Source organism: Balearica regulorum, chromosome W (assembly GCF_011004875.1).
Source record: "Balearica regulorum gibbericeps isolate bBalReg1 chromosome W, bBalReg1.pri, whole genome shotgun sequence".
Taxonomy (NCBI): domain Eukaryota; kingdom Metazoa; phylum Chordata; class Aves; order Gruiformes; family Gruidae; genus Balearica; species Balearica regulorum.
Window position 1 is genome coordinate 459,645 of NC_046219.1, and position 12,564 is coordinate 472,208.

Genomic DNA, 12,564 nt, shown 5'->3' on the forward strand with positions numbered 1-12,564 from the left:
TCTCAATTATCTAAGACGCTGTACTCTTTTTATTGTCAAGAGAAAATATGTATTAAGAGATTCTTGCAAACATCACATTTACCTGAATTCATCCTATAATGTTAACACTAATCTGTGAAGTTAGCAAGGCACATAAAAAGCACTAAGTTATAGCATATTCAAAAGAATAGGATATTTATGCTTGATATTTAAAAATCAAGCAAAATGCAAAAAGAAGAGTTACACCTAGAATGGAAAGTTGAGGAATTTAACCATTGCTAATCTGAAAGGATAGATTCTAGGGAAAGGCAATAGATACAAAATAAGAGTGTTTCTAACATCGAGTGTTAGAAACTACTATGAAAAAATGTTTCCAGATTCTGCCTTCATAAACATTACATTTATTTAATCCCATTTTTGTCTTTGAAAAGCAATTTAAGTTCATGTATTGAGTTAACCTCTGCTCCTTGTGAATTTGTACTTCACACACCAACCTCGTAGTTTTCCACCTCTCCATCTTCCACGTCCAACTCAAAACTGAAAGCTGGTCCAACTGCAGGTGGCACTGGAAGCACTGATCTGCCAGAAGAACAAACAGCAGTAAGACTCATCATCTTCCTGAAGGAAAGCATGCAAACATATGGTATAGGTAGAGTTATGTTATTGATCCTTCTTAAATCAATAAATTCTAAAAATCAGTAAAAAGGTTAAATTTTAAATTAAGAATTGAAATTCAAAGTAAAGGAGTAAAAGGAAAGCTAATTGTGATGCTTTTTGATACTCACTGTATTGCATTTTTAAATTGCATGTATATTGCTATGACAACTCATACTTACAGTAAGGCTCATTGTTAATACAGAAATTAATCTCTTGATAGCTTGCATCACAGAGTTAATATTAATATTGAACAGAGTTTCTGGTTTAAAATTTGACTTATTTACATAGATAGAATATCAAGAAAGATAAATAACCCAAGTTCACTTAGCTCCCCAATACAAAAGCATTCAAGTACTAGAATAGAATAGAATAGAATAGAATAGAATAGAATAGAATAGTTCAGTTGGAAGGGACCTACAACAATCATCTAGTCCAACTGCCTGACCACTTCGGGGCTGACCAAAGGTTAAAGCATGTTATTAAGGGCATTGTCCAAATGTCTCTTAAACATTGACAGGCATGGGGCATCAACCACCGCTCTAGGAAGCCCATTCCCATGTTTGACCACCCTCTCGGTAAAGAAATGTTTCCTAATGTCAAGTCTGAACCTCCCCTGATGCAGCATTCCCACGTGTCCTGTCACTGGATACCAGGGAGAAGAGCTCAGCACCTCCCTCTCCACTTCTCTTCCTCAGGAAGCTGCAGAGAGCAATGAGGTCACCCTTCAGCCTCCTTTTTGATAATACAAATAACAAAGATAATTACAATATAGTACTGGGCCAACTTCCACATTGACAGCAGACTCAACTATACATTCCCATATAACATGGATTTGGCCAGAGAAGAACCTCTTCAGATATAAAGGCAAGAGCGTGCCATTTTTCTGTTTTTCTTTTACGTTAAAGAAGCATCTCCATCCCAAGATAGTAATATGGGTCAAAGTTCAATGCACAACCATAGAAATAAAAAATCCAGATGTTATCTAATTAATCAGGAATGATTGTGACACAATGTCCCTGAGTAGACAGGCAAGCAGCTATAACATTAGAGCAGACTTTGTCAGAATGCACAATGAAAAATTTAACAACTTCATTGAATCATATATCCTGGTACTATTTTGATGCAAGTCAAACTGCAGTCAGAAACTATAGATGTTGTGGCAAAACAACAAATGACAAAGTTGGATTGTCTCCCTGTCAATTACACCTTTAAAATAAATCCTCATTTTCTAAGCATTTTATATTAATTTCAAAAACGGAACCTACAAAGAACAATAAATTCCATGTCATACATCTAAACTACAGCAGATGGGATCTACTTTAAAAGGTTACTGATAATCTCTTAATGTTACTTCTCTCATCCTTTCTCTTCCAGAAATGGTTAATCAGATGCAGAACTCCAAAAGCTGTAACAGATTATCAATTCAGAAGAAAGCAAGCCCCCCAAACAAAAAAAAAACCACCCACACCCAGAAGGCTCCCCTCATTATCTTTCAGTAATTAATTATGAGTAAATTGATTTGCCTGCTGGTTTTTTGTTGGTTTTTTTTTTAAGGACTGTTAGATCTTTATCCTACATAAGTAGACTTTAGGATGTAACCATGGTGTGGTGGTTTATCCTTGGCTGGATGCCAGGTGTCCACCAAGCCACTCTATCACTCCCCTCCTCAGCAAGGCAGGGAGGGGAGAAAAATAAGATGGAAAAAACAACCCCAAACTTGTGGGTCAAGAAAAAGGCAGTTTAATACAGAAAAAGCAAAAGACCGCATGTGGAAGCAAAGCAAAAAGCAAAAGATTATTTTCTACTTCCCATCAGCAGGCAATGTCCGGCCACTTCCTGGGAAGCAGGGCTTCAGAACGCGTACCAGTTACTCCAGAAGACAAATGTTGGGAAAAAAAATGAATGCCCCCACCCTGTTCCTCCCCCTGTCTCTCAGCTTCTTATTGCTGAACAGACATCATATGGTATGGAATATCCCTTTGGTCACTTTGGGTCAGCTGTCCTGGCTGTGTCTCCTCCCAAGATCTTGCCCACCCCCAGCCTACTGCTGGGGCGGGGGGGGGGGGGAATGTTGGAGAGACAGCCTTGGTGCTGTGCCAGCACTGCTCAGTAGTAGCCAAAACACTGGTGTGTTATCAACACCTTGCTGCTACCGATACACAGCACAGCACTATGATGGCTGCTGTGCAGAAAATTAACTCCATCTCAGCCAGACTCAATACACATGGGTATAACTCATAACTATTATCCAAGAATCAAGTGTAACACTGAACATCTTTAAGGCGATTTCAACAGAAAGAAGAGGCATAGCAGATCCCAAAACTACATTATCATCAAACTGTTCACTTGTACTTGTTTTTTCCTTGCTCAGGTATGTATGCTGTTCAAATACACTGGAAACGTTAAATATAACTACAAGTTTTCTTATTCCTTGGTATTGTCTGAACTGTCTGTATCCTGTGGTAGAGCGCAAACATAAAAAACCACTGAGGTGATCAACTAGCTTACAGAGTTATTTAGTAGTCTACGAGTACAATGTGCTTTGGACTTACAGCACATATGGTAATAGGCTGGGATGGTACGAGCGTGGTGGTATTGGTTGCTGTGATTGGTATCTACTGCGTCCTGTGAGTCTTCGAGGCATAAAAGGTGGGTAAGGCTGTAAAAAGGAAGAAAAACTTCAATATTTTCTTGTCTTATTTAATAATGAAATTAAATGAAAAGTGAATGTTGAAATACATTTTAAATAAGGCATTATCCAAAAAAATTCAGCCCTGTCCAAGCCAAAAAATACCAGCCTTTTCAAACAATTGTTTTGACCAACAAATCTCATCAGTAATATACAATTATACTATCCTGCAGGAAAAAAAGTAACAATGCTAACCAGAAGCCCTTGCAAGCTAGCTAATAAGCATTTTGTAAGGCTTAGCCTATATACAGGCTGGTTTGGACAGGCAGGACTTGAATTGGTGAACATGCTGCAAACCAAAAGCTGAGGGCTTTTGACCTGGCGCAATGCGCTGGCTGGTGCAGCTGATTGGGTAGGAATGAGAGTTTTAAACAACATATATACAGGAGTTCTTTCGCTGGTATAAGCCAAATATCCATTAGGGGGCACTGCCAGGATGCTCCACAGCAAAAGCACTTTAAATAAAGATCAAGGTTTAAAATTAATAAATAAAGAAATCACATTCAGAGTTGGGCTCAATTACATTCACTTTTGGGAGGAGGGGCTGAAGCCTTTCAACTCCATACAGATGTTCTGGTTTAGCCCCAGCCGGCAGCTAAGCACCACACGGCCGCTCACTCACTCCTCCTCCCCCTCCCCGCCTCCCCCCGCTCCCCGGGTACTTATAAAAGAATATACAAAGCGGGTGATACACAATGCAATTTGCTCACCGCCAGAACCTGATGCCTAGCTCGCCCTGAGCATGACATCATGATATTGAATATCCCTTTGGCTAGTATGGATCAGCTATCCTGGCTGTGTCCCCTCCCAGCTTCTTGTGAAAATTAACTCTATCCTAGCCGAAAACCAGGACAACAGATATAGTGCCTAAAGAGACATTCGAGTTTACAGCTTCAACACATTCTTTCCATAGGAGAAAAAGACTATTTTCCTGTTTCAATTTGCATGCAAAGCTCTTTAGTTCACTGTGTTGGTTTTGCGTGGCAAGGTTTTGGTAGCGGGGGGGGGCTACAGGGGTGGCTTCTGTGAGAAGCTGCTAGAAGCTTCCCCTGTGTCTGACAGAGCCAATGCCAGCCGGCTCCTAGACGGACCCGTCGCTGGCCAAGGCCAAGCCAATCAGCGCCTCTGTGATAACATATTTAAGAAAGACAAAAACAGTTAGAGAGAGCTTTTGCAGCCAGAGAGAGGAGGGAGAAGATGTAAGAACATCTGCAGACACCAAGGTCAGTGAAGAAGGAGGGGGAGGAGGTGCTCCAGGCGCCGGAGCAAGATTCCCCTGCAGCCCGTGGTGAAGACCGTGGTGAAGACCATGGTGAAGCAGGCTGTCCCCCTGCAGCCCATGGAGGGAGGATGAGGGGGTGTAGCGATTCCACCTGCAGCCCGTGGAGGACCCCACGCCGGAGCAGGTGGAGACACCTGAAGGAGGCTGTGGCCCCGTGGGAAGCCCGCGCTGGAGCAAGCTCCTGGCAGGACCTGTGGATCCGTGGAGAGAGGAGCCCACGCCAGAGCAGGTTTGCTGACAGGACTTGTGACCCCGTGGGGGACCCATGCTGGAGCAGTTTGCTCCCGAAGGTCTGCACCCCGTGGAGGAGACTCACGTTGGAGAAGGCCGTGAAGGACTGTCTCCCGTGAGAGGGACCCCACGCTGGAGCGGGGGAACGATGAGTCCTCCCCCTGAGGATGAAGAAGCGGCAGAAACACCGCGTGAGGAACTGACCGTAACCCCCACTTCCCATCCCCCTGTGCCACTGGGGGGGGCGGAGGTTGAAGCCAGGAGTGAAGTTGAGCCCAGGAAGATGGGAGGGGTGGGGGGAGGTGTTTTTAAGATTTGGTTTTATTTCTCATTCCTCTACTCTGTTTTGCTTAGTAATAAATAAGATGAATTCCCTCTCTAAGTTCGGTCTGTTTTGCTCGTGATGATAATTAGAGAATGATCTCTCCCTGTCCTTATCTCGACCCGTAAGTTTTTTTTTCATTGTACCTTTTCTCCCCTGTCTAATGAAAGAGGGGAGTGATAGAGCAGCTCTGGTGGGCACCTGGCCCCCAGCCAGGGTCAACCCACCACAGTCCTTTTTGGCGCCCAACGTGGGGCTCGAGAAAATCGAGATAAGGATAGTAATTGGAAGAGGTAACGGGCAAAACATTGACTGAACGTAACTTGAGAGTGATATAGTGGTGAAGGGACTAGAGGTAGATTTTGTGTGTAGATTGTCCACTCCTGTTTGGTGTTGTGATAGTGTTGTTTTGATGTTGGTGTGGGGAATTCTTTTTTCTTTTCCTTTGTTGATGTGATTAGTGTTTGTGAAGTTTTGTGTTGAATGTATATTTTAATGATAATTCTTAAATATGTGATTCACAGAGGCGAGGGGTGGAATGTGTTGGTTTTGCGTGGCAAGGTTTTGGTAGCGGGGGGGGCTACAGGGGTGGCTTCTGTGAGAAGCTGCTAGAAGCTTCCCCTGTGTCTGATGATAGAGCCAATGCCAGCCAGCTCCTAGACGGACCCGTCGCTGGCCAAGGCCAAGCCAATCAGCGCCTCTGTGATAACATATTTAAGAAAGACAAAAACAGTTAGAGAGGGCTTTTGCAGCCAGAGAGAGGAGGGAGAAGATGTAAGAACATCTGCAGACACCAAGGTCAGTGAAGAAGGAGGGGGAGGAGGTGCTCCAGGCGCCGGAGCAAGATTCCCCTGCAGCCTGTGGTGAAGACCATGGTGAAGCAGGCTGTCCCCCTGCAGCCCATGGAGGGAGGATGAGGGGGTGTAGCGATTCCACCTGCAGCCCGTGGAGGACCCCACGCCGGAGCAGGTGGAGACACCTGAAGGAGGCTGTGGCCCCGTGGGAAGCCCGCGCTGGAGCAAGCTCCTGGCAGGACCTGTGGATCCGTGGAGAGAGGAGCCCACGCCAGAGCAGGTTTGCTGACAGGACTTGTGACCCCGTGGGGGACCCACGCTGGAGCAGTTTGCTCCTGAAGGTCTGCACCTCGTGGAGGAGACTCACGTTGGAGAAGGCCGTGAAGGACTGTCTCCCGTGAGAGGGACCCCACGCTGGAGCGGGGGAACGATGAGTCCTCCCCCTGAGGATGAAGAAGCGGCAGAAACACCGCGTGATGAACTGACCGTAACCCCCACTCCCCGTCCCCCTGTGCCGCTGAGGGGGGCGGAGGTTGAAGCCGGGAGTGAAGTTGAGCCCGGGAAGATGGGAGGGGTGGGGGGAGGTGTTTTTTAAGATTTGGTTTTATTTCTCATTCCTCTACTCTGTTTTGCTTAGTAATAAATAAGATGAATTCCCTCTCTAAGTTCGGTCTGTTTTTCTCGTGATGGTAATTAGAGAATGATCTCTCCCTGTCCTTATCTCGACCCGTAAGTTTTTTTTTCATTGTACCTTTTCTCCCCTGTCTAATGAAAGAGGGGAGTGATAGAGCGGCTCTGGTGGGCACCTGGCCCCCAGCCAGGGTCAACCCACCACATTCACTTACATAAGTCCTCAGTATGACTGTTTAAAACATCTTGCACTGTCCACTAAAATGGGAGCAGGTGAAGAATTGTAACTTAGACATAAATTGTATTTTTCTAAAAATACTCAATAGTGAAAAAAAAAGTTAGCAGATTTTTAGAACCAAAATTCACACACCACTACTGAAATGATATTCAGAGGCCTTGAGACATTTACTTTTCTGAAAAAAGATTGCTCAAAGATTTTGTTAGCATGTTTTCATTCTCCAAGTTTGAGCCCTCAGACTATATGAAGTAAGTCTAACCGTAAAAACCAACCACCCTGACTTTCCACAGCTGCAGCCACTAATGAAATTCAATTGCAAAAATGCCATTTTTCAATAATAATTTCAATAAAATGGTTATAACTTAGAGCAAAGACCAAGAACTTGAACTCAGTGTGCATGAGAATGTAGTACAAAAAGCAATACTTACAACTCCAAATGAAACCTCTTGGTGTAAAGGATCATGGGTTAAGAATTGGATAGGAGCTGAGGAAGTCAGTGTTGGTGGATGAGTTGATGGAGGGTAGGTAAAGTTTCCTATAGGAAGATGTTCTCCAAGCAGTTCTACTTCATTCTCTATCCTTTGAAGTGGCTAAAAGAAACACAGGGTTTGTTGTATAAATAGAAAACCAGTTATTTTAATTTATTTTTAATACCAAAAAAGCACAACTCCAATTATATGTTCTGAGGGGTTGTGGAAATTTTATGGAGTTGTACTGGGTATATGCGGCAAGGTTTGGCGGGGGAGTGCAGGGGTAGCCTCTGTGGGAAGAGGTAAGGGGCTGCTGCCTTATGCCAGACACAGCTGGTTCCAGCTGGCTCGGCAGTGGACCCACTGCAGGCCAAAGATGAGCCAATCAATCAGCAGTGTTTGTGGTGCCTCTGTGAAAAACTATTTAGGAAAGGGCAAAAAAAAAGCTGGATGGAGAGTAAGAGGGAACAAAAAAGAGTGAGAAACAGCAGAGGGAACACCGAGGTCAGAGGAGGAGAAGGAGGAGGAGGAGGTGCTCCAGAGCAGATATTCCTTGCAGCCCGTGGAGGACCCACTCTGGAACAGATTGATATTTCCCAAAGGAACTGTGACCCACTGAGAACCCCTGCCCGAGCAGATTTTCCTGATAGGACTGCAGCCCATGAAGAACCCACGCCAGAGCAGAGCAAAGGTGTGAAAAGGAAGGTGCAGCAGAGAATGACTGCTATATACTGACCACAACCCCCCACCCCTCCTCTGTCTTGTGCCGCTTGGGCAGGGAGAGGAATCTGGAGGAGAAGAACTACTAGCAGTGGATGAGGACTGAGTCAGGGATTGATTACTTGAGAGAACTTGACCCATACAAGTCCATGGGATCAGGTGGCCTACATCCAAGGGTGCTGAGAGAACTGGCCGATGTCCTTGCAAGGATGCTCTCTATCATCTTTAAAAGGTTGTGGAGATCAGGGGGAGATACCTGACAACTGGAGAATGGCAAACATTGCATTCATCAACAAAAAAAGGCCAAAAGCACAATCTGGGAAACTATAGGCCAGTCGACCTTACTTCAGTCCCTGGGAAGATCATGGAGTGAGTCCTCTTGGAACATATTTCTGGGCACATGGAAGAGGGAACAGTCAGCATGGCTATACCAAGGGAAAATCATGCCGGATCAAGCAGATCGTCTAGTATGATAAGGTGACTGGACTTGTGGATGAGGGGAGAGCAGTGGATGTCATTTACCTCAACTTTAGCAAGGCTTTTGACACTATCTCCCACAATATTCTTGTAACCAAGTTCGGATGTTACAATCTGGATGGGTGGACAACCAGATGGATAAACAAATTTTTGGATGATCATAGTGGTTAAAGGGTCATACTCTACCAAGATGTTGGTAACAAGTGGTATACCACAGGGACCTATCCTATTTACCAACATTACCAGTCACCTGGAAGAGACAGAGTACTTGCTCATGAAGTCTACAGCTGATATCAAATTGCAGAGAACAGTCCATACACTGGAAGGTAGGGCTGCCATACAGCAGGATGTGGACAGGCTGGAGAAATGGGCCAATAGGAACCTTATGATATTCAACAAGGACAAATGCCAAGTCCTGCACCTGGGAAGGAAGAACCCCTGGCAACAATACAGGCTGGGGAACGACTGGCTGTGAAGCAGCTCTGCTGAAAAGGCCCTGGGGCCCTTGGTAGGCAGCAAGCTGAACGTGAGACAACAGTGTGCCTTGGCAGCAAAGAAGGCTAGCAATATCTTGGGCTGTATTAACAAATGGAAGCATAGCCAGTAGATTGAGCGAAGTGATTATCCACCTTCTACTCAACACTTGTTAGACCTCATGTAGAATACTACATCCAGTTTTGGGCACCCAAATAGAAAAAAAAGGACATTGTTAAAGTAGAACAAGCTCAAAGGAGGGCCACCAAGATGGTCAGGGGACTGGAGCATTTGTCCTATTAGAAGAGCTTGAGGGAACCAGGCTTTTTCTGCCAGGAGAAGAAAAGGCTTGGGGGAGGGGAGAAGGACACCTAACAGTGGCCTTCCAATACCTGCAGAGATTTGATCAAGAAGATAGAGCCAGGCTCTTTACGGTGGTGCATGGTGGAAGGACAAGAGACAGTGGGCATAAGTCAAAACAAAAGAGGTTCCAGCTAAATACAAAGAGAAGCTTTTTCACCATGAGGACAGTCAAGCAGTGGAACAGGAGCCTAGAGAGTTTGTGTAGTCTCCATCCTTGGAGGTTTTCAAGACTCAACTGAAAAAAGCCCTGAGCACCCTCACCTGACCTCATAGCCGATCATGTTTTGAACAGAAGGTTGAACTAGAGACCTCCTGAGATGTCTTCCAACCTGATCCTGAGATCCCTTTCATCAGGCTGCATATATAAGGCAGCAACTGACTTCCTTAATAGAGACATGTTCTCAAACTGAAGAAAATAGTTCTACTTCACTACCATAAGGAATAATTGAATGAAATGAAATTAAGAAATGAAGAATTAAGAAGTTTCTTACAAAAACAACTCAGCATTTCCCTATGAAGCAAAGGAAAGATCAATTCAAATCTCAGCTCACTTTGGTCTCATTTTTCAGGAAAACCTTAACTCTACTAACTCTACTATTTTAGTAATTCACCCTTCTTTTCCCAGTACTGAATTCCACATGCTTCAAAACAGTCAGATATGAAAGTCATCTTGTGGAAGCAAAGGAAAAGGAAAATTGTTTCCCCATTCTGCTGAACAAACTTTAAATAGTCAGCATTTTTAAGGCAATAATTCTAGTAAGACTTGACAGCAAAAAATCAAGCTATCAAACAGAGCTAAAAGTTAACAAGGGAGCCTATTCCTGAAGCTAAATTAGCAATCTAAGTTAAGAAAGAAGCCCCAACATTTTCTGAGGGAAGACATCCTGATTACCAGAGAAAACTATGCAGAACCGTTCCCCCATGACTATAATGCAATTATTACAGTAGTGCCAACACCTGACATTTAACACAGCAGTATTTGTTACTGCTCAAAACAGTCTGAGCAGTATTTGTTAGTAAAGCTGAAATTATTTTGTATTTCTGTATTAATGAAATATTGGTAGAGCTCCAAAGAAACAGGCACAAAGGTGCCTGGCAGAAGATTAGTAAGTAGAAATTACAAAATGTAATTTTTTCTCTCATGTCCAAAATAGCATCTTCTCTCATGTTTGCATAAGCTCTATTATGAAGAAATTAACTTTTCAGTCAAGTTTGTTTAAGTGAAAAGAGTTGATAATTTCCATAAGCAGGGGAGAAAAAAGGTTCCAGTAGGCCGTAGAAAGTTAAAGTAATACTTTTCACACTAGTGTTTGGGGGAGGATACAGTGGTCACTTTAAATAAACTGTGAATTAATGTGGTAGAAGCATGCAATAGGAATAATGCTTTGTGCTTTCTGGTGTCGCTACAAAATTTTTTCTCTGAGACCACTGCTGCACTACACTTAGGTGTCTATATTCTCTTTTACTTTCTGGAAGACCACCACCTGCAGAAGCAGTACATGAAGCAAACTTATGTCAGACTGACAGGAGTACAGGCCTCCAGGAAAGTGGAGTGGGCAACAGCTGAGGAAATCTTAAGACAATCAAAATGAATTTCAAAACAATATTTATTTTTTTTTCCTTCAGACTAAGTCTTGCTCAGGTAGCACTACTGCAAAACCCTATTAATTACTCTAAATCAGATCCATTTGTTCTCTCAACCAGAGAAGGACAAGAAGCATTGTTTGTCCTTATTAGAAGGACAAGACCATTATTTCCTGATCAACCCCCAAATATTTTAGGAGAGGAGATAAGAAGCATTACTTACTGAACGTGATTGCTGTGCTTGGAAGGGAACAAATTGCCCTGGAGGTGGCAGGTGAGACGGGTGATGTGGAGAGAGGTGAGGAGGATGCAAAAGGAATGGGTCGTTAGAAATCAGAGGTGGGAACGCTGCATATGGTACTGGTAGATGTTGGACTGAGCATGCCTGAAGCATCTGAAAGAAAAATGAACATTTTTACATCTAGAGTGAAAGGAGATTATTAAAAGAAAGCAGTCCACTTACCCTTAGCTTACAAACACAACACACACAATAATTCATTCAGAAGCTCACTGAACAGTGATTCTAGTACAGAACAGGGTCTAAAAGCGTGATGCTACCAACTACACTTGCAAGGTGCAAAGGGCCTTTTACTTCAAATGAAGTCAATAGGAGTTGAGGGTGTTCACTTTGCATTATCAGCCACAGACTCCCAAGGGGGGGAGTAGGTTTACTTACCATAGTAGCTTCTATTCTTCCCATGTACAGACACATGCCAAGAAAGCAAGCACTAGTTGGAACTGAAGGACTCCTAAATGCCAGATTGTGTCCTAAACAACTCTGTTGCCTGAATTTAGGCCCCTTCTCTTCCTTCCCCTCTTGCTGGTACCTGCTGTCCCTTTCTCCTCTGTCCTGGGACTTCAAGGTGATCTGCTGAAAGAAAATGGTGTCCATCTGCTGCAACTGCAAGGCTGTGGCTGTAACCCAAAGAGAAGCACTACAGCCTACCTATGCTGACATCTCCCCCCAGACAGACCTCCCAAGGATCGATATAGCTGTCCAGACCTCAGGCTGCACGGAGCTCCAGTATCTGGAAGTCCCCCTAGCATCTGAAGGCAGCAGTGGATGTTATAGCTGCACAAGTGTGCCCAGCTGGAAGAACTCTTCAGACAAGTAGCTCTGTAACAAGAGGAGCTCAACAGGCAGCGCAGTATCTGGGAATGCGAGCAGGAGATTGATGTGTGGTACTGTGCACTGTCCCGGTTGAGCGACAGCCCTGCCTTAAGGCTGTGCAAGGGGAAGATAAGCGGAGTGACTACATCAGTGGACAAGGGAAGAACTACAAATGTCATCTATCTGGACTTCGGTAAGGCCTTTGACACGGTCCCCCACAACATCCTTCTCTCTAAATTGGAGAGATATGGATTTGACAGATGGATAAGGAATTGTCTGGATGGTCACATCCAGAGAGTAGTGGTCAAGGGCTCAATGTCCGGATGGCGATCAGTGACGAGTGATGTCCCTCAGGGGTCCGTATTGGGACCAGTACTGTTGAATATCTTCATCAAAGACATAGACAGTGGGATCGAGTGTACCCTCAGCAAGTTTGCAGACGACACTGTGTTGGGTTTGCGTGGCAAGGTTTTGGTAGCGGGTGGGGGCTACAGGGGTGGCTTCTGTGAGAAGCTGCTAGAAGCTTCCCCTGTGTCTGATAGA

The 12,564-nt window shown here is 44.3% G+C and overlaps 1 protein-coding gene and 1 long non-coding RNA gene across 2 annotated transcripts in view; both read right to left on the reverse strand.

Annotated features, from left to right (window-relative positions):
• LOC142599267 (uncharacterized) overlaps window positions 1-12,564 on the reverse strand; it is a 675,914-nt gene that overhangs the window by 431,817 nt on the left and 231,533 nt on the right. The window lies entirely within an intron of this gene.
• The window catches only part of LOC142599172 (E3 ubiquitin-protein ligase RNF38-like), a 231,660-nt gene that overhangs the window by 9,962 nt on the left and 209,134 nt on the right, over window positions 1-12,564 (reverse strand). Inside the window, exons 5-8 of the mRNA XM_075738987.1 lie at window positions 11,134-11,304; window positions 7,251-7,412; window positions 3,189-3,295; window positions 474-558 (exon numbers count right to left, since the gene is read on the reverse strand). Coding sequence (XP_075595102.1) covers window positions 474-558; window positions 3,189-3,295; window positions 7,251-7,412; window positions 11,134-11,304 — 525 coding nt within the window. The remainder of the gene's footprint in view (window positions 1-473; window positions 559-3,188; window positions 3,296-7,250; window positions 7,413-11,133; window positions 11,305-12,564) is intronic.